The sequence below is a fragment of the Vigna angularis genome, chromosome 3 (assembly GCF_016808095.1).
Source record: "Vigna angularis cultivar LongXiaoDou No.4 chromosome 3, ASM1680809v1, whole genome shotgun sequence".
In the NCBI taxonomy this organism is placed as follows: Eukaryota; Viridiplantae; Streptophyta; class Magnoliopsida; order Fabales; family Fabaceae; genus Vigna; species Vigna angularis.
Genome location: NC_068972.1, coordinates 32,376,718 through 32,399,075, shown reverse-complemented (window position 1 = coordinate 32,399,075; position 22,358 = coordinate 32,376,718). Strand labels below are relative to the sequence as shown.

At 32.2% G+C, this 22,358-nt stretch overlaps 1 protein-coding gene across 1 annotated transcript; it reads left to right on the top strand.

The window, feature by feature from the left end:
- The first annotated feature begins 1,599 nt into the window (after nucleotides 1–1,599).
- Nucleotides 1,600–21,660, top strand: LOC108324515 (glycinol 4-dimethylallyltransferase-like). The gene is made up of 13 exons (XM_052875219.1): nucleotides 1,600–1,688; nucleotides 1,783–1,833; nucleotides 3,248–3,495; nucleotides 3,612–3,695; nucleotides 3,806–3,880; nucleotides 19,362–19,445; nucleotides 19,538–19,627; nucleotides 19,719–19,820; nucleotides 20,024–20,119; nucleotides 20,211–20,282; nucleotides 20,364–20,462; nucleotides 21,215–21,319; nucleotides 21,421–21,660. Exons 1-13 carry the CDS (start codon nucleotides 1,637–1,639, stop codon nucleotides 21,460–21,462), a joined length of 1,200 nt encoding a protein of 399 aa, XP_052731179.1. The 5' UTR covers nucleotides 1,600–1,636; the 3' UTR covers nucleotides 21,463–21,660.
- Nucleotides 21,661–22,358: the final 698 nt, after the last annotated feature.

Below are 22,358 nucleotides of genomic sequence, written 5' to 3'. Positions count from 1 at the left end.
CAAGTTCCAAGTGCATCAAAAGCTAATTTTGAAGTTGTTGTCAATTGGTATGGGGCTCGGGTGCCCCTGGGCGCGTTAAGCGCCCTCGATTCTGTGCAGCTCGTGCCTGGGCGCCTCCCGAGCGCCACTACAACATTTTTTAGGAGTTTTCAAGGTTTTGGATGTTCGTTTTGGACGTTCTTTATACCATTTTGGGGGGTTTTGTACCCTTTCAGAGCTGTTGGTGAGGGTTTCAGAGCTGTTTTCTTTACTTAAATATGAGTATCAATATGCCATGAAGAAATTGTGTAATTGTATGATTTCTGATGACTTGTATGAGTGTTTCTATTTATTTGATGTATGATCAGTAGTCTCATGTATTTGTATTCTATGTGAATGTGAAGTGATATCATTGGTTTCAATGTTGGAAAGGTGGGTTCCAAGGTGGAACTTCTTGGTGTGGTTCACTTGTGTTAGAATGAATGCAGGTAGCTTAGTTTTGGGAGTTTTCCTGACACTCTAATGGTCATACATTCTCATATAGAGAGGTTTGACGCATGTGGTGAGAGTAGTAGGAGGTCTTAGTCTAGGTGCTTCTATTATGACTTAAATCCACCAACATTACACATATAGCATAATCCTAAAGTAGCTTAAATCCATATAGCATAATCTTAAAACACATATAGCATAATCCTAAAGTAGCTTAAATCCACCAACATTACACATCATACAATAATTTCTTTAAGGCTTAGCCTAACAATTTAAGATCATATAAATTAGAGTTATATACAGCATTATCTTTTAATAACAATATATTGATGTTTAAATCATTCTCATCATTTTTTTTTACTTACAATTCTCTAAACATTCTATATATTAATATACGAAACATTGCTCACTCCTCTTATGTTGAATGACCATACTTTACACTCCAAGTTGCATATCACTAATCTAAGAGTTGTCTTTAAATTTTTCAAGCGCCATTGGTCATGGATTGAAGAAGAAAACCTAGTTTATATTTATACACTCATAAGTGATATAGAATTAAACTTTAATAAACTAACTAAATAACTATATTATAATTTTTTATTTAAATAAAATACATAAGGTTATGCTAGAAGAAAGACAAAATATACTTAGATACCTACATAGTTTTACTTTAATATGTGTGAAATCTACAATCGATAAATTATTAAATGATTGAAAAAAAAATGTTTCAATTTTATTTTCTTTTTTTCTCTTTTGTACGACCTTATACATTCCAAAAGTCCATGTAATTAACAAAGTCTTTCCAAACCTTTACGTTGTAAATTTATTAAAATCTAAACTACTACATCCTGTTATAAAAGTCTTTTAAATTTATCTTACGTGAGACTGTTCTGTTTGATTCGATTATTTTGCAATTGTTTGCCTGCACAATGTTGACTATCCGCGTGATCATTTTCTATGTACCAATCCAAGTCTTTTAAATTTATCTTACGTGAGACTGTCTGTTTGATTTGATTATTTTGCAATTGTTTGCCTGCAAAATGTTTGATTATTTCATGGAATCTTTTTGCCTATAAAATCTCCTATTCATATCTTCTCTTGTACAAAGGTATCCCTACGTTCTTATCTGTTCTATAGAGTTTAGTGTCACTCTCTGTGATCAGTTTCCATGGCTATGGCACATCTAATATCTTCTCCTAACGTCTCTTCACTCTCAGCTGGTACTTATACTCACTCTCTTCTTTTTTGCCTCATTTTTCACTGCATAGTTATTTTCTGAATGAATAATATGTGGAAGCATGCATTGTAATTCAGGTGCAAATCTTTGGGGCAGGAAACTCTCCTTCAACACTATTTACTGTGAAAGTATGTCTCATCACTTATGCCCTATTCCTCCAACTAACATTTATTATGCTTGTTTTGTTAGCTTTCTGAGTATCCCACTCTAACATCTTCTTGTTCATCTATTAGGTGGAAGGTGTTAATAAAAGGAAAGAATCACCTTTAATTATCATCTTTTACAACATAATATAATTAATTTTAGAATGATTTTAAATAGTAAAATTATTTTTAAATGCTTTTACTAAATAAATATTTATGTTAGTCAATCTTCAAATACGGACACTAACAAATTAGTTTTCTTTATTTTGTTAGTAATTGACATTCATTAGATATATGCTGTAGGGTAATATATATTTACTATATATATATATATATATATATATATATATATATACTTTACAAACTCCTATTAATTTTTAATAATCTTTATATTAACATTAAATATTATACAGTACTACTTATTCACTATAATTCATTTCTTTTATATGAGTTACTTCAAAATATATTTCCTAAAATAACAATAATCAAAATTAATTATTTAATAAGTGCGTAGGTAAATTTTAATTTAATTAAAAATATTTTATTTTATTTAAAATTGAGAAAATAAAATTTTAAAAATATATACCGGTGTACTTTACTTTTAAATTTATTTATTAAAATGAATTTCACAAATAAAAATAATGATAATGATAAATAATTTAACGTAATACTGTTACGAACATGTAGTTATATTGTAACATAATTTTTAATTTTATAATTAAATTTAAAAGTTAAGGAGTACGGGATTTTTTATGGAGACAAAATCTTTGAAACTGAAGAAACATATAATCATTTAAAAATATATGTGATATTATAATTTAACTAAAATAAAAAATAAAGTATGGGGATATTGATTTTAGGCTAAATATAAATTTTAATTATTATTAAAATGTTATGATATAAGAATATATTATTTAAAATAATTTTTCTGTTCCTTGGACTGCTCCCAAATTATTTCCCAAGGTATATTTTTGGATAGGATTGAATACTGTAATAAATTATTTGACACAGGTTGGGCCTTGAACTTGAACCAATCGGGGATGGCTACGTGGTCATATTTTACTGTGTTATAATAATAATAATAATAATAATAAGAATAATAATAATAATAATAATAATAATAAGAATAATAATAATAATAATAATAATAATAATAATAATAATAAGAATAATAATAATAATAATAATAATAATAAGAATAATAATAATAATAATAATAATAATAATAATTGGATTTTTTTTAGACAAACGTATAGTTTTATTAGCACGATTTTTTTTTTAATTTGAATTTTCAAATTTACCATTCTCTCATTGCATCATCTTGTCGTGATGTAGTTTCAATAATTTTAAATATAGTTTTTGTTGTGCATGCTACAACTTTGAACACTTTGTACATTAGGTTCTGGTGGATCAAAAACTTCTCAGCACAAAATAAAAACTCAAATACAATATGATCCTTTGGGGTTTAAACTATCAGCTTTTAATCAGCATTACAAAAGCATTCAAAATTATGCTGTGAAAGCTGTGACTGTACCATCTTCTGAGTCAGAATCTGAAGCTTCCAATTCCAATAACATTGTCGACTCTGTCAAAAATTTCATGGCCGTTTTGTACCAATTTATTTACCCTTACGCATTCTATGGTCAGGTAAGTACAAACCTTTCCATCATTCTCGTAATTAATAATCAAAGTTTATGCTCAATATAAGTTTTAGATAACTAATACAGTTGTTGTTTTAAATTAACTTAATCTGTATTTTACAGGCAACAGCTACAATTTCTGCGTCTCTAGTTGCAGTAGAAAAACTATCAGATATATCTCCATTGTTTTTTATTGGTTTGCTGCAGGTGAGACTTCAAATATATATATTCTTTTTAAAAGACTATTAATTTAAAATTACCCTATAACTTTCAATAAAAGACATTCTCTTGAATTGTTTTTATTTTTAACTTTTCAGGCTGTGTTACCTCACTGTTTTGTGGCTCTTTACGTTAATGGAGTGAATCAATTGTTTGACTTTGAGATAGATAAGGTATGAAACTTACTAATAAGATGTTTACCTACGTACTCCTTCCTTTTTATCAATGGGAGCATCACCAAATTATAGCACCCACAATTTGACCAAAACCCTGACTATTTTTTTATTTTAATTAATTCAGTTTATGGACATATTAAAGTAATTTTACATATACTTTATTATATGCCAAATTAATTAAAATATCTGAAAATATATATGGATTTTTGGAATGACCTTCAACCTTAAAAATGGTTATAATACTTAACAAGTCATATTACTAAATAAATATGCTATACTCACGTGTAAGGTCTGTCACGTTTTGTTATGTAGATGATTTCTTCATCCTTATATATGACTTTTGCTTTTCTCTACGTACATGACTGAACATTAATTAATGAAATAGTTTTTTTCTGTCATACCTATGAATTTCATTTATTATTATAATTATCATATCTAAATATGAGTTAGTTGATAAGATAAATTAAATTAAGTTTAAAATTTATTATCAAAATATTAATTTAAAGTATATAAATAAATAAGATTTTATCAATTAATTTTAAAGAATTGAATTAGGTTTAAATCTTTATTATTTTACTTTATGTTCAGAGTTCCGTTCACCATAATTACCATATTAATCTTTCAAATCCTCTTTATCTTCATGCCAAGTTGTCACAATCATAAACTTTAGTCTCACCACTTCTAAACTAACTAAATTATTATGCAAGTACCCATATATGTCTAACTTAGTATACATTAATCCAAAAGATAAAGTTTTTTTTACATATCTCAATATCTGCTTTAATGTTTTTTAATGAGCATATCTTGACTCTTCCATAAAATGATTTGTAATTCTTACGCTCAACACAAGGTCTAGCCTTGTGTTCGTCTAATACTTGAGACTCCCAATTAAGCTTTAATATTTACTTGCATCATGTTCTCCATATTTTGATACCCATGTTTCAGGTCCCATTAGAGTGGAAACTACATTGAACTTCATGATCTTTGCCTTTCTTGGTATATCCTCAACATACATCTTTGAGACACAAAGATCCTTGTCGAAGTTTCGTCCAGCTCTAATCCTAGAAAATATCTCATGATGCCCAAATTGGTCATTTAAGCTCCTTCTTCATTACTTCTTTGAATTCTTCATCTAGCTCAACTTTCCTTCAAAAAAAATCAAATCATCTACATATAAGGAAACAAATAATATACATGTCAAATTCTTCTTTAGGTAAAAAGCATGTTCATATGAACGTTGCTCATAACCATTCTTCTTGAAATAGGTGATAATTTTCTAATTCCAAGCTTGCATGACTTGTTTAAAACCATACAATGCCTTCTTTAGCTTTAACACCTTCTTTTTCTCCTCTTCTAATGTAACCCAAAGATTGTTCTACATAAACTACCCCTTCCAGAACTCCATTTAGAAATGCAGACTTTACATCTATTTGTTGTATCTTCCAACCTTGTTGTGCTGCTCGTGAAAGTAATAACCAAATTATTTTCATCCTTGTTAATGGAGAAAATTCATCATAGTCAATTCTTTTCTACTGTTTGTAGCCCTTCACCACTAATTGAGCCTTGTAGTTCTCCACCTCTCCTTCTACATTGATCTTATTCTTGTACACCTACTTCACAATATTTGGCCAAGCTCCTATGAATAAATCTCTCAGCTCCCATGAGCCAATCTCCTCATCTATAGCTTTCTTCCATCTCTCAACAAGCACGACTTCTTTAAACTCTACACCTTTTACACCTTCCAATAGACATACTACATGTACCTCATTAGTGGAGTTATAAATTTCATTTAGACTTTAAGATTTGACTTGTATAGGTTCATATTCCTTTTCACCATGCTCATTTGTGATCTTTAGGCACCTGATAGTGTCATCCGAGCTCCTGTTAACCATTTTCGTGTCGTCTCCCCAAGAAATCATGATTTCTGAAGTCTTCTCCTTTGAATGAACCTAGTTTCGTTCACTATTTTCATCTACCTAGACATCTCAACACTAAAGTCTTGCCTAAAACTGGGTTGTGTAGCTTGTAGGCTTTTTCTTGTTCATTATAACCAATGAAAACATATCTCTTGCTTTTGTCATCAATCTTCGTTTTGAGTTAACTTGGGACAAGTCCATATGCTATGCTACCGTAAACTTTGAAATGCTTGACACTCGACTACTTTTCACTCCAGGTTTCCTATGGTTTCACTTCATCCAACTTCGAATGTGGACACCTGTTTTGTACATATATAACACACTATACAACCTCTGCCCAGAACTCCTTTGACATATTCTTCCCTTTAACCATTGTTCAAACCACATCAAGAATGGTCATATTCTTCCTCCCTACCATGCTATTTTTGTTATGGTGAATATAGAGTTTGTTAGAAATCTCCTATCCCTTGTTCTTCACAATACTACATAAAACTTGTAGAAATAAATTCACGTCTCGTAGTAGACCATATTGCTTTAATCAGCTTGTCATTCTCTTTCACCACCATCATCTTGAACCTCTTAAACATTTCAAATGCTTCTAATTTCTTCTGTAAGAAATACACCTAGATCCTTCGAAAGAAGTCATCTATGAATGAAATGATGTATTTCTTACCACTGAATGAACTAGGAGAAATTGGTCCATACAAATCGGTATGTATTTTCAAGTTTCTCTTCTACCCTGTACATAACTGAGTTTGCAAACTTCATTCTTGAATGTTTTCCAAGAACACATTCTTCATAAAATTTCTTTTCGAATTCTATACTAGTAGCCCATGTATTATTTCTCTCCTTGACAACTCAGCCATACTTCTAAAATTTAGATGTTCAAACCAGAAGTGCTACATCAAAGCTTCATCTTTCATGTCCATCTTCCAACACCTCTCCTATAAGATCTTCAACTCTAGTTTATACTTCCGATTTTCTTCATTTTTACCCGAGCATCAAGATGACCATACTTATCCTCCAAATACAGTACTTGTTCTTTTATTAAAACTGAATTACCTTTTTCAATCAACTGTCCCATGCTTAAAATATTGCTCAGCCTCAAACAACACAATTTTCTTCAACTCGGATCTAGACACCACATAATGCATCTGCTGATTCTCGAACACCTTGGTTTTCTCTATCTCGGCTCTAGACACCACATAGTGCATATGTTGAGCTCTAGATACCTCAGAATGCATATGTTGAGCTCTAGAGACCTCGGTCTCAACATCACACAGTTCAATCTTTAAATCAAATAGCATAGTCCCTTTACGAAACAGCTTGATCTCCTCTTGTACTACCTTGAACAACTCAGTTAAGAATGTTTCGAACCTTTCTAAATATAATAAAATCCTTATCTCTTCCTCATCTTGTTCTGTTAGAAGATTTTTTTTCATCTTTTCTTCCAACTCGACAACACTTTGTTGTGTGGTTGACTTTTCCCCAAATTGACTATATTTGTAACAAGGTTGATACATATATATATATATAGGGAACTAAAATCACCTTTGACAGATTTTTAGGGAACTAAGTGTTACATAATCTCGAAAATTAGGATGGTTGATTCCTAATTATTTGGTATGTTTACTACAAAAAGTGATGGGATTACCAACGACCTAAGTCCGTCGGAAACATACAAATTTTGTCGATAATACCGTATTTTCAACAAATAATCAACGAGAAATTATTCGTCGGTAAATCCAATGTCGGTAATCATTATCGACGATTTATGGCCTTCGATAATTACCAACGGCCTAATCTTTCGATAATTACCGAAGAAATAATCCTTTGGTAATTACCGACGAAACAAATCGTCGGTAATTGCCGAAGGAATACGCTGTCGGTAATTATCGAAGACCATAAACCGTTGGTAATTATCGAGGGATTAGGTCGTTGGTAAGTCCTTTAGTAATTACCGAAGGATTAGGCCGTCGATAAGTACATCGGAAATTCCCTAGCGAAATGCAAATCAATTTGTATTTCTTATCCAACTACACAAACCTATATAATATTTTAAAATCACAAACATACCAACATAATATGTATCCCACAATAATTCAATCACTAATGGAATAAACAATATGACATTATTTGTATTGTTCAAATTTAAGAACTTGTATTTGTAAAGTGACATAAAACATAAAGCAAAATTTGTTCATCTACACTTATAAAGTATAAGTTTGAAACACATGAGGAAATGTAATATTTTAATATAGCATAATCATCATGTTGTAACAACTATGTCCAATAATAATGACACTAATAATCTATATAGTCATCACCAGAATTGTCTTCATCATCCTATTGCCTTTTAGGTACCTGGACTGGTGTGGGATGGACTAATGTGGGTTGTTGTGGGATAGCGGGTGATGAAGAGGCTCCTAACTGGGTCAGAGGGACGGTGGAATGAAGTTGTGAAGGTTCATGCAACAATTTCAAGACTAGGGCCTTAAAGTTTGTGAACCCGTGTTTCAATTGGTAGAATTCCTGGTCACGGTGTTCTAGTAGCTGCATGAGGCGGCCAACGACCACGTCAGGAGTGGTGGTGGAAGAAGAAGGTTGTCCTGCATTGTGTCTTATGAATGTCGTCCCTTCTTTTTCCCACCAACGACATCGACCCAACATTGTGTCTTACGAATTTCGTCCTAATCATTATTTGCGTTATTCGGAGTAGGAGTTTACCCATGTTCAGATCTTACTTGTGAAAGTCTCGTAGAAAGTTCCTCTTGTTCAAACATTAAAAGCAATGTTAGCAACCTAAGTAACACAAGGAAAAAGTTTAAAGCAATTAATAGTAGTAACAATGTTGTTTGCTTACATGAGTCCTCCGAGACCTTTCATCAACGAACTGACAAGTTCCCTTTAGAATATGAGTCTGTGCAAAAACCTCATCAACATGGACCACTCGTCCCATAGTTTGTGCCTATAACAAAATCTGGAGTTATATATGTACATAAAATAGAAAATACATAAGTTATATAAAACAAATACAAAACATAGGAAGGTTTACCATGCGAATGACATGTTCATGAACCGTGATCGATCCACCGGAATGTAGGGTTCCACCCTTTTCTGAAGCTATGTTCCTTTGGGCAGTAGAACACTTATTGCGAAACTCTACCAAATTCTAATGAGTAAGTAAAGAGTTCCAAATGTGCTCGCCAAGCGAGTAAGGACATTCTCTTGTATTGCGGGCATCTCTAAACATCTCTGACAGCCTATGACATGCTTTATTGTGGAAATTTCTTTGAATTTGCATTTCATGTTCAAGTTTCCACTACACCTTCATCTATAACAATAAACAATACAAACATTGATTAATTAGAGTAGTACTATGTTATGTTTTTGAATTAACATAGTCAAATAAAATTCACAATTAGTTTAATGGGTTGTTCACCTTAAAACACTGCCAGAATTATTGTCTGCCCTGTGCAAGTATGGCTCCCCATGTAGGCCACAAACTAAGAAATTGTTGCTTAATTGATCATGTGATAGCCTTAGAAGCAACCCTGGATGGAAGAAACCTGCATATAAAGAAATAGAAGTCATTTCAATTAAGGCAAACTTAAAACATCAAAATTATTAGGGAATTAAAGTCTTCCCATTGACCAAAAGGCTTAATCCATGGTCGATCATGGATAGGCGCGTCAAAACCATCACCAGCTGAATTTAGATCAGTAGATGGTGTGGTAGTCTAAGAAGGCGACACAGAAGATGAGGAAGGTATGTAAGTAGGGTCAGAATTGGGAAGAGGAGTTGGTGTAACAATCATAGGGGGGAGTTGTGGTACTAATCATAGGGGAGAAGGAATGTTTGCATTTGATGGCCCCACGGACGAAGGACTAGAGGCAATAGTGCTAAGGAGTGTAGTAGACACCCTAATTATATATTGTGGCTATTGTTGCCTCTTTTTAGGCCATGTTACCTCCTTTAATTTATCTCGACGTTCTGAACCTTCTCCTTTCATTACTGTATTAAAATGGTTTAAAATAAAGTAAAACAACGAAAAGGATTAATGATGACTTAGTAAAAAATAAGTTGAATGATTGATTGAGAACATTCCAATTAGATTTACAGGCCATCAATTTAATGCACATTGGTAATTTTGACTCAGTTGACCTTTCAAATACATGCTGATTTTCTTCTACCAATATATTGTAAAATCTCTGAGTGGTTTAATTTCGAGACTCTTGTTCAGCATGTCAACTAAGAGCATGGTTGAGCATCTCTTGCATATACATAAATTGATTTATCTATGTTAAAAAAGAATGGCTCAATTTCTCACACCAAGAGGGGGGGTGAATTGGTGAAGTATAATGTTTAAAACTTTCAAAATCTTTTTCACCAAAAGTGATGCTTTTATGACTTTCTTGAAACGCAAGGTAAAAGACTTGTTTATGCAGCGGAAATTAAATCGATTGAGTACAGTAAGAAGTCGACTGAATAAAAGAGTGTAGGCATAGAAAGATCAAACACTAACTTTTTATACTGGTTCGGCCAAGCCTACGTCCAGTGTCCTTCAAACCACAGGAAGCCAATGCACTATAATGATCAAGGTTTTTACAATAAGGCTTTTATAGCGACCTCACGTCAAAAATATAAAACACCTCTCTAACCCTCTAATCAAAATATAGCCAGTATACAAACAGACTAGCAGCAAGAATCCTCTCTCCTGCACCCCAAACCCTTTGAGTCACCCTCAAAGTCAAGAACGCAGCACGCTCTTCTTCCTGTAATCACAATAGGGAACCTCAGGCCAATCGTCACAAGATTGTAGCCTCTGATCTCTCAGTTACACCCAATGTGCAGATATGATCAGCCTTTGTACGTGCAGTTAACTTGCTCTTCAAGAATTCACAAGTAGATGATCACCACAGTCACTTCTTGTTTCTTGGAGCTCTTTCTCTCTTATTGTAAGAATGCACTTTCTGCAAAAGATATCACAAATGGTGAGATTCACAAAAGTTCTTACAGAAATCAAATTCGTGTCAATTTATAGATAAACACAACTCTGATGCATTTTAATCGACTAAGATACTAATGCAGTGGAATATAGCAATTCTGTTATTGCAGTTAGCAGCAATCGATGCACTTAATTGAATGTACAATTAATGTAGTCGAATTTCATTTAATGCTTAGTCAACATATTTAAAAATATAGCCGTTCTGACAGTTATATCAAGCATTAACAGTTATTCAAAACATAACAAACTCAGTTGAATGTAACACGCATATAATCGACTTAATAACAGAGTAAAACAGTTTTGAAAACTTTTCTCTTTGAAAAACTCTCACAGCACACTTGAAAACGTTTGTGCAAAGACACGAGTTTTAATCGACTCACCCCATAATGAAATCGACTTAAAACTGTTGTTTTTCCACACAATTTAAGTTAAACAAAAGTGCTTGTGGTTTTTCTTTTCCAGAAACACGTGTCATGCATTCATGTATAAAATCACATATATAACATAATGAAATGCAATGAACAATATAATCAACACAATCATGTTCTCAAAAACGCATATAACATGTAAGCATAGAACATGTAACACCAAATACATGTGTGTTATTAATTATGTGTTGTCATCATCAAAATCTCAGATATCACTTAGATTGTGGGTTCAGCTAAACTAGTGCTCCCTCTATCAACAATCTGAAGAATCTCCCCCTTTTTTGATGATGCACAACCATGATTAATAATCAACCATGTTGCACAACTCAATACAGATTATCAATCAATCAACCAAAAATTCTCCCCCTTTGGGCATTAGCAAAAAAGGTAAGCACACAAAGGTATTGATAGATAGATAATCAAGCATACAGAGATGCATCAGATAATAATAAAACAAGTAATGATGCTCCCCTTGTCAAGAATATTCACATGAAATTATTATTATCTCCCCCTTAAATGAAGGCATGTGAAATATATCAATGATATGCAATGCTCCCCGTGTCATTATGCATATTTCGATCTCAAAATACACATGCACAATGTAGTAAACAGAAATTGTTAGACCATATATCAGTGTGAATAACACAATATCAGATAAGATAAATTACAATAATAACATGGTGATACTGACTCAATCAAACAACACATTTCAAACTCTTATCATCTCAGATATTTTATGCAGCAGATAAGCATAGAGATATAAGAATAAGTAATCAACATCAATTAAAGTAAGATTTAAAGATATCAAATATTCTAGTTTTGGAATCTTTAAACTCCTGTTGATGTTTAATCGATTTGATCTCAGTCAAAGTCGATTTCTTGTTGTAGCATATCTCAGATTATCCAGTTCCATCCAGTCAGCAAGTGATATTTCTGCAAAACCTCCAAGTCTTTCCAGATCAAGCATTTTAAAATCAATGTAATATAGGAATTAATATGTGAGTATGAAAATGTATGAAAGTAACATTAATCAATAATCCATTCACATACAAGCATAGTGTAATCGATTTAATATTATTCAGTTTAATTCAATCACATATTTATTTAACCATAAATTATGATTTCATTGATATTATAATTAGGAAGTACAATCAGATAGAGACAAAATAAAGTGTCCTATATAAAGCCATCAATACAACCAGAACAGAAGAAAAACGAAACACAGAAACTAATACAATTCTGAACACATTAATTTTCTAATCTGAGTTAGACATATCCATGGAATCTTCATTAGATGATTCTTCAAAACCTTCAGATGAGTTGTTCACTCTTTGCTGATGAAGATTATATATCTTTCCTTCAATTTTTGTAACTCTTTCATTGAGATGCTTGAACTGCTCTGCAACAAATCGTTCAAAGTTTGTCTCTAGAAAGTAGTTTGTGCGCTCTTCATTTTGAGCAGGTGTGCTTCTAGAGCTATGAACCAAGTTTACCTCATCTTTGAAGCGCCACCCCTTTTCAGTCTTCACTAGACCAATGGAAGTCAGGGTATTCAAATTAATTATATTTGTAGAGTTGCACGAGCATTTCTCTTCACCCTCAACATTCACTCCTTAAAGAGTTAGAATTCTACTGATAAGCACTGCATAGGGCAGATAATGAGCTTGACTAAGCCCAACTTCAATCATGTGGTCTTTCAAGACTTCCACCCAGTTGGTGGGGATATCGTTCTTAATGGCATATAGCAGGAAGACATCTTCAGTCGTCATTCTATCTTGCAGTAGCCTTCCTGGTAATATTACCCATGCAAGGAAATGTGTTATCATCTTCTCTTCCCTATTTAATCCTTCATGAACGTACAACCGTTCAATTTTATATCTTCCAGGAAATCTTAACCAGTTTCTATAAACATCTTTCTTTTTCAACAACATATTTGTCTTGGAGTTGCGTAGATGGGAAAATAGTCCCTCAGCTTTCAGACCAATTAGTTGCAACCAGACATCATTGTTAATATAGATGTTGACGCCTTTTACTCTTGATTGAATGTCTCCATTAATGTTTTTCAAATTATTGTAAAATACTCTAACAAGGTTGGGGTACCATTTAGCTTTCATTTGTACCAGTGTAGAGAGCCCCTGAGTTTTAATCCATTCTGGGAAGTGAAAGCCCTCCTTTTCAAATAAGTCAAGTTTCAGGTACATATGTGGTACAACAATCTTGATTCTCTTCCATCTGAGAAATCTTTCACGCGTTTCATCATCACTGATCCATCTCGAAGGATCAACACCTCTTGTAGCAACTACAGCCTTCTCTTTGTTACTAGAGTGGTGTGATGAAGAAGCCATCTGACTTTGAGTTTTGGATAGTCTTTCTCAGTATTAGGGTTACAAGGATTTCATAAACAAAGCGCTTTCAATGGTAACATATTTTCATAAGATGTAGACGTTTGAGGGCGCGAACAAACCAAAAATCATATACTCAGGCCCATTAAAATTTTAAAAACATAAAAAATCCAAAATAAAGACTAACAATCGGTTTTATTAAAGATAAAGTCGATTTTGTGTTTTTACAGTGTTACAAAAAATAGAGAAACACAGACATGGAAAATATTCGACTCAACAATTAATACAATCGATTAAAAGTCGCATAGCAGTATTTTCACAAAAAATAAACAATTCAAGCATCATCTAGCAAGCATGCATATAACAATCAGTCATTCAAACACTTATGATGCATGATGCATGAAAACTTTTAGATACAGTTACCACAACTAGTGACTCAAGAACTTGTTTATTTCATCATGATAGTTCATCCTTGAGTTGAATACTGCTTCAACAACTACTGCTCCTTTCCTAGACAATAGTTAAACGATTTTGACGCTGATACCCATTTGAATTTGGGTCTTGTCTTGTTAGTAGCAGGAAGTTGTTCCTTCGGAAACCATTTGTATTCTCCCTTTGGAACACCAACATTTCTAAAATAGCAGTTTCTAACAGTATGACCAATTGTGTTGTAGTAAAAGCATGCATTAGTAGTAGGTTTAATCAAATGAATAAATTTCTTTGAGTTTATCCTATTACTTTTGGCTTTATAACCAATACCTTGTCTGTAGATAGCTCTTCTAGATGATCTTAGCACAACATCAAGATTTTCTTTGCCTTGAGTGAATTTTGCCAACGTGTTGGTTAAGTACTCAATTTTCTCAACATGTAGAGGACAATTATCACATTCTTTCTCAACAGCTTGTACTTCGGTCTTTACTGTCTTTGCATATTTTACAGTTTCTTCAAGATCTTTTTCAAGATTTTCATTATCCTACACAAGATTATCAATTCTGTATTCATAATCTCTTCTCTCAGATGATAATCGATTCAATTTATACTGAAGTTGCATGGCCTCTGCATGAATTTCCTGAAATGCATGTAGTAGCATGTGGTACTTGACTTCTATTGGCTCATTTTCAAATTCACGGTCACTATCATCATCCGATTGTGCAGAGCCTGCCATAAAGCATAAGTTTGAGTCCTCTTCAACACTATTGTCATCATCACTTGAAGAGTCTTCATCACTGTTTTCCCAAGCAATATAAGCTTTCCTCTGCTTCCTGTTCCTGTCTTGAGGATACTTGGAGAATTCTCTCTGCTTGTTCTTCAAGTCTGGAAAGTCAGGTTTGATATGACCATCCTTTCCACATTCATAGCATTCAACAACGTTGCTTCTTGTTAAATTTTCTTAGCATCATATTCATCCTTTTTTTTTCTGGTATATTTGCATCTGATTCAGTTTCAGGTTCATGAATCTTTGTAGCTTTCTTGCTTGTGGCCTTTAAGGCAATTGATTTCTTCTCTTCAATTTCTTCTTCCTCCTTTAGCCTTCCAAGCTCTAATTCATGTTCTCTGAGTTTTCCAAACAATGTAGTCATGTTCATGCTAGTCAAGTCTCTTGATTTCAGATATAGAAGTGACTTTCGGTTGCCAGCTTCTATTGAGGCTTTTCAAGATCTTTATGTTGATTTCTTCTTTATAAAACACTTTCCCGAGAGTCATGAGGTGATTGACTATGTGTGTGAATCATTTTTGTACCTCATAGATCGTCTCTCCTGCTTTCACTCTGAACAACTCATACTCTTGTATAAAAAATTTCTTTCTGGCCCTTTTTACTTCATTTGTTCCTTCATGCGTAACTTCAAGAACCTCCCACATTTCCTTGCCAGTCTTGGATTGTGATATCCTGAAAAATTCATCCATTGTTAGTGTATAAGCTATTACATTCCTAGCCTTAACATCATATTGTGCTCTACGGTTTACATCTTGAGTCCACTCAAAAAAGTTTTCAAAACAATTTTTCCATTCACAATTTGAGTGGGTTCATATGGACCATTTAGAGTTGCATCCAAAACTCCTTTATCCACGGATTCAAGAAAGATTTGCATCCTAATTTTCCAAAAAACATAGTTTTCTCCAGCAAATAGTGGTGATCTATTTGTGGATGCACCTTCACCAAAGGTTTGAAAATTGAAAGCCATTTTCCAGGATCAGTCGATTTAATGAAAACAATAATCGACTAGTTTTTCAAATATTTTATGAAAACCAGCTTTGGTGCCATTTGTTAAAAAACAATGGCTCAATTTCTCACACCAAAGGGGGGGGGGGGTGAATTAGTGAAGTATAAAATTTAAAACTTTCAAAATCTTTTTCACCAAAGGTGATGCCTTTATGACTTTTGTGAAACGCAAGGTAAAAGACTTGTTTATGCAGTGGAAATTAAATCGATTGAGTATAGTAAGAATTCAGCTCAATAAAAGAGTGTAGGGATAGAAAGATCAAACACTGACTTTTTATATTTGTTCGGCCAAGCCTACATCCAGTGTCCTTCCAACCACAGGAAGCCCATGCACTATCCCATGCACTATAATGATCAAGGTTTTTACAAATAGGTTTTATAGCGACCTCACGTCAAAAATATAGGCAGTATACAAACAAACTAGCAGCAAGAATCCCCTCTCCTACAGTCCAAACCCTTTGAGCCACCCTCAAAGTCAAGAACGCAACACGCTGTTCTTCCTATAATCAGAATAGGGAACCTCAGTCCAATCTTCACATGATTGTAGCCTCTGATCTCTAAGTTACACCCAATGTGCAAATATGATCAACCTTTGTACGTGCAGTTAACTTGCTCTTCAAGAATCCACAAGTAGATGATCACCACAATCACTTCTTGTTTCTTGGAGCTGTTTCTCGCTTTCTGTAAGAATGCACTTTCTGAAAAAGATATCACAAACTATTAGATTCACAAAAGTTCTTACAGAAATTAGATTCGCGTAAATTTATAGATAAACACAACTCTGACGCATTTTAATCGACTAAGCTACTAATGTAGTGGAATATAACAATTCTATTATTGCAGTTAGCAGCAATCAATGCAGTTAATTGAATGTACAATTAGTGTAGTCAAATTTCATTTAATGCTTGGTCAACATATTTAAAAATATAGCCGTTGTGACAGTTATGTCAAGCATTAACAATTATTCAAAACGTAACAAACTCAGTCGAATGTAACATGCATGAATCGACTTAATAACAGAGTAAAACATTTTTGAAAACTTTTCTCTTTGAAAAACTCTCACAACACACTTGAAAAAGTTTGTGCAAAGACACGGGTTTTAATGGACTCACCCCATAATGAAATCGACTTAAAACTGTTGTTTTGCCACACAATTTAAGTTCAACAAAAGTACTTGTGGTTTTTCTTTTCCAAAAACATATGTCGTGCATTCATGTATAAAATCACATATATAACATAGTTAAATTGAATGAACATTATAAACAACACAATCATGTTCTAAAAAACGCATATAACATGTAAGCATAGAACATGTAACAACAAATACACGTGTGTTATTAATTATGTGTTGTCATCATCAAAAACTCAGATATCATTGAGATTGTGGGTTCAGCTAAACCAATGCTCCCTCTATCAATAATCTCAACAATCTCAAAGTTATGTTCAAAAGTGTTCGAACCTGAAGCTGGGCGTTTTTTAGGAGAAGTCGAGGTAGCTGGAATTTCCTCACCATAAAATGTCAACATCGTGTAATTTGGCACAAACCCTTTTTGGTATAGGTGAACTTTGATGACTTCATCTTTCAAAATTCTTGTACATTTACACTTGATGCATGGAGACTGAATCCATCCATTAAGACTGTAATTTTTATACTATCGAGACATACTTGGCAGATAGTTTATCTTCCCCCTAATAAAAGGCCTGTTGATTATATATGAGTTTATAAGAAAAAATTTCATGCTAATTGTAGCATAGAAAGGTTCAAGGCCTACTTAGTCGTTAAGGAATATACATAACTTGAAGGGATGAATTATTTTGGTGCTTTTTCTCTCGTTGCAATGCTCACAACAATAAGAGTCATCCTTGTCATCGGTGTTGCTAAAAGCTAGTTCTTTGAACAATTAGATGTTAATAATCGATTTCTGTATGGTGACCTACATGAAGAAGTTTATATGAATTTACCTCTAACATGGAATCTTTCCATCAAAATAAGATTTGTAAATATAAAATCATCCTTGTATGGATTAAAACAAGCTAATAGACAACGATTTTTTAAGCTCTCCATAAATTCACTCAATCTTTGGTTGATCATTATCCCTTCATAAAGAATATACGGGTATATATCTTTCACTATTTTATTAATCTATGTTGATGACATAATTCCTGAGGGCAATGATTTTAATGAAATTGAATATGTCAAGTTTTGGGATGTCACAATTACAAGCAAAAATTTAAAATTTAAAATTGTGAATATCCAAATTCAATAAGTCTTTACAATTAACCAAAACTAAACCATAACTCCAATTGATTACAAAATAAATTTGGCAATAAAATATTTTATTTAAATTAAACCCGTAAATTGCCCAATTCTTTCCATTTGCTTGTCGTGTTATATCGTATCCGAATTATTTGCATGATCATCTACTCCCATATAACAATCACCACAGGTGGAAACCATAACAAAAAACATAGGGGTGAGCTAACTAAGGATCAATCATAATAAGAATAATAATATAGCTAACAAATGCTAAACATTCATCATAATTATAAACACATCAACAACACATCAAGAACTTAAATATGATATCACACCTCCTCATCACAAATCCGTAATCTATTTCCTGTACACTACTATACCACCTAATTATCATAACCAATTTACTATGATACTTCTACCAAATTAAATAGCTCTTCCGATACTTCTTTATTTGACCCTCAAGTTTTTCACCAATTGATTGATCAACTGATGTATCTTACAACTAGAAAACTAGACCTAGTTTTTGTCATTCACCAACTTAGCAACTATATCTCTCAACCCATGGACACTAATCATCGTTCTGCCATGAGAGCGCATTGTTATCTCAAAGGACCTCATGTTAAAGGTCTTCATTTTGTGGCCAATTTATCTTTGATTCTTCTAGTTTTGCTGATTCTGATTGAGGCTGTTGTATAGAAACATGGAAATCTATCACCGTGTCTTTCTTGTTTCTTCATTAATTTTTTGGAAAACCAAGTAAACCACAATATCTGAAGTTGAATATAAAGTTCTTACAACTCTGACTTGTGAGTTGCAATGGCCCACAATCCTACTTTTCACGAGATTCTTGATAAAATTCAAAGTGGTTTTCTGCACAAATTTACTATGGTTCTTCATGCCAAAGCTTTCACACAATTTGTCTCCAAGTTGGGACTGTTCGACGTTCACAGTACCGCTTGAGTGGTGTATTACAATAAATATCTCTTTGTCTTATCCAATGCCTACGTGTAAGGTGCGTTACTTTTTGTTATGTAGGGTGATTTCTTCATCCTAATATATATGACCTATGCTTTTCTGTACATGACATCACAATATCAATGAAATATTTTTTCTGTGAGATCTATGAATTCTATGAAGTCCCTTTACAGGTTCTTGTAGCAAAATAATCCCTTTATAATTTCGAATCGGAAGTCTTCCTATAATTACCACATGCTTTGATAGGATAGTGAAGGCATGTAACTTTTTATAGTGTACAAACCTTTTGGATGTTTCTTAGAAGTAATCTATGTTACATGTTTTATTGCAGATAAACAAACCGTATCTTCCATTGGCTGCTGGCAAATTATCCTTCAGAACTTCTGCCTTTATTGTTGCCTTATCTGCAATTTTGGTGCCATATAGACCCATCACTTTTTAGAATAAATGATTTTAAGATTAGATTCATAAAAAAAAGGAGAATTACGGTTTTATTCTTTTTTACAGGGTTTAGGGTTTAACTTGATGATAGGTTCTCCGCCATTGATTTGGAACTTTGTGTTGTGCGTTACATTATGGACTTGCTATTCAGTCAATGTGAGTTCTTTTCCAATGGCATTTAACTGAGTATTATGTTTTAAGGTATATTGGTGCACTGAGTATTCTTATATATATATATTTTCTGCAGTTGCCTTTCTTACGATGGAAGCAAAATCCGGTGCTGGCATCATTACTCATGTTTGTTACTTTTGCATATATATTTCCAATTACATACTTCCTTCATATGCAGGTTCTTTCCTACCACTATATCTTTGCCTTTTATAGATCTTAGTTTTGAATGAGCATGTTTCAACTTATTATCACTTTCAAAGAATAATAACAAATATTCATCCCAATATTTTTGGTAGTTTCATTTGATATACAATCAACCATTTGGATCCACCAATCAGAAATGGATTTATTAAATTGCTAATTGATGTAACAAATGTTCAGACGTTTGTGTTCAAGAGACCAGTTGTGTTTACAAGATCATTGATTGTTTCTCTCTTGTTCATGAGTATCTACATTACTGGTTTAACATTAGCCAAGGTAATGTCTTTATTTTCTCAGGACATGTATTCATTTTCCAACATCAAGCTTTTGGTCCAATAATCTAATATCTTATATTGGATTTCTGTAGGATATACCTGACGTAGAAGGAGATATAAAACATGGCATTGATTCATTCGCAGCACGTTTAGGCCAGAAAAAAGTATGTTTCTTAAATTCAATATTTTCTTTTGTTTATATATCCTCTTTGTATAATATTTGATAGATTCTAAATCTTTGATAGGTATTTTGGATTTGTGTTTTCCTTTTTGAAATGGCATTTGGAGTTGCCTTCTTGGCAGGAGCATCATCTTCATCTCATTTTGGGATTAAAATTGTCACGGTAACATACTTTTATTATATTATATATAGGTTGGAATTTTATTACGTATGCATAATTCTTTTTTTTTTTTTTGCAACATGTAGTTTGATTTTGATGAACAAAGTCTTATAATAATACCCGGTTTTGTTTGAGTATATTCTTTCAAAGTAAATATTTTCTTTCTAATAAACTAAGCAGATTTTTATTTGTTTTGTATATTTGTCTAATATGTTTTACTTCTAAAAGTAAATAGTATCTTTGTTTTTTCTTTTAAAAAATAAATTCGGTCTACTTTTTTTTAAATGTCTTATCCTAAAAATACTTATTTTAAATTAAGAAAATAGGATTATGGTATTTTTAAGTGATGTATACATTAATTTTTAAAATAACACGAATTATTTCTTTATTTAATCAGGCATAGGGTTCAATTATTAATACAACACAAGATTCTATATTTCGTTCGTCCAACAAGAGAGACTGCGTTGTCGATAGCAAAATAGACTAAAAATGAAAAAGAAAATGTAAAACAAATGATATATAAGCTGATAAGTTTATAAAGTGAAGTACACATTGTTGTTTCCTTTTGAACAACATCCCTTATGTTTAACATTACTTTCTCATGGTATGCCATATATCTGTATTTAGATTAACAGATTTCTTATTGTTTTATAATACAAACATAGGTTTATTGTTTTTTATATATCATTATAAATGAGCATAAAGTTATTTAAACTTTTGAACAAAATTTAAACAAAATCTGTGTTATATTTTAGTGTCTTGGAAATATTGTTCTTGGTTCAATTCTGTGGTACCAGACCAAATACGTAGATGTGACAAATCCAGCTTCCACTAGATCCTTCTATTCCTTTATCTGGAAGGTAATTCTTCTCTTAAACATTGTTTCTATATGAATAGTTCAATATCCAGCTTATAAAGGAAACATCTAATAACATAAGTACTTATGTGTTTGTTTTTGCAGTTGATGATGGGATCATACGTTCTCCTGCCTTTAATTAGATAAAGTGTAACTCAAGATTAAACAACGTTTGCAACACATGCAACAGAACATATATAGAAAACCTTCGCATCTAAGTTTATTGAAGCAATAAAAATTACACATGTATGTGTTCTCTAGATCTGATGAGTTTTGTATCAGTAAGTTTTTCTTTTTTTTTTCAATTGTGTGATGATTTTCAGTATATATCGACCATTATCTCTATAGACACATATTTCATTAAAGGAATAAAAAAATAGAACCAACTTGTTATGATATGATTACCTAAAGTATATGAGTGCTAGCATACGAGCTTTTATCGACTTCAAAGTGTTATTTTATAAATACACTCAATAAAAAATAATCTCCGTAAAATATGCATCAAAGAAGCACATGTCTTTCATTTTATATGTTGGTATATCTTGATTCACAATAAAAGATATAAAATAAAAATAATATTAGATATTAACAAAAACATAAATTAGTAATATATAATTATATAATAGGTTGAAAAATTATTTTTAATAAAAACATCAATATAAAAAATAATAAATTTTGTTTCAAATTAAAAAGAAACAATATTGTTCCATTTAAAAAAAAATTGGAAGTAATTGAATCAAAGAGACATAATAACTAAATTGAAATTAAGTTAATGATTCTTCACATCAAAACTGAAACATGATACTTGTCACATTATATGGACTTGACATGACAACATCAAAACTTGACTTGACATCTGGTCCATTTATATCTTCATTAGTAAAAATACTATTTGAAACAATTTTTCAGAAATTTAGACGCAATTGAAACTTTTTTAAAATTGGAGATCAACTTCACACATTTTAATTCACACATTCTAACTTGGTACCACAATGATTAAGTTTATAAGAATCAGAATCATTAAAAGAAATGAATCAATTTAG

What these genes read in the sequence shown, in the direction of transcription:
- LOC108324515 (XM_052875219.1), top strand. Translation starts at nt 1,637, where the DNA reads ATGGCTATGGCACATCTAATATCTTCTCCTAACGTCTCTTCACTCTCA. An exon ending in CACGTTTAGGCCAGAAAAAA is followed by an intron (nt 20,283 to 20,363) that starts GTATGTTTCTTA and finishes AATCTTTGATAG; the next exon opens with GTATTTTGGATTTGTGTTTT. An exon ending in TCTATTCCTTTATCTGGAAG is followed by an intron (nt 21,320 to 21,420) that starts GTAATTCTTCTC and finishes TTGTTTTTGCAG; the next exon opens with TTGATGATGGGATCATACGT.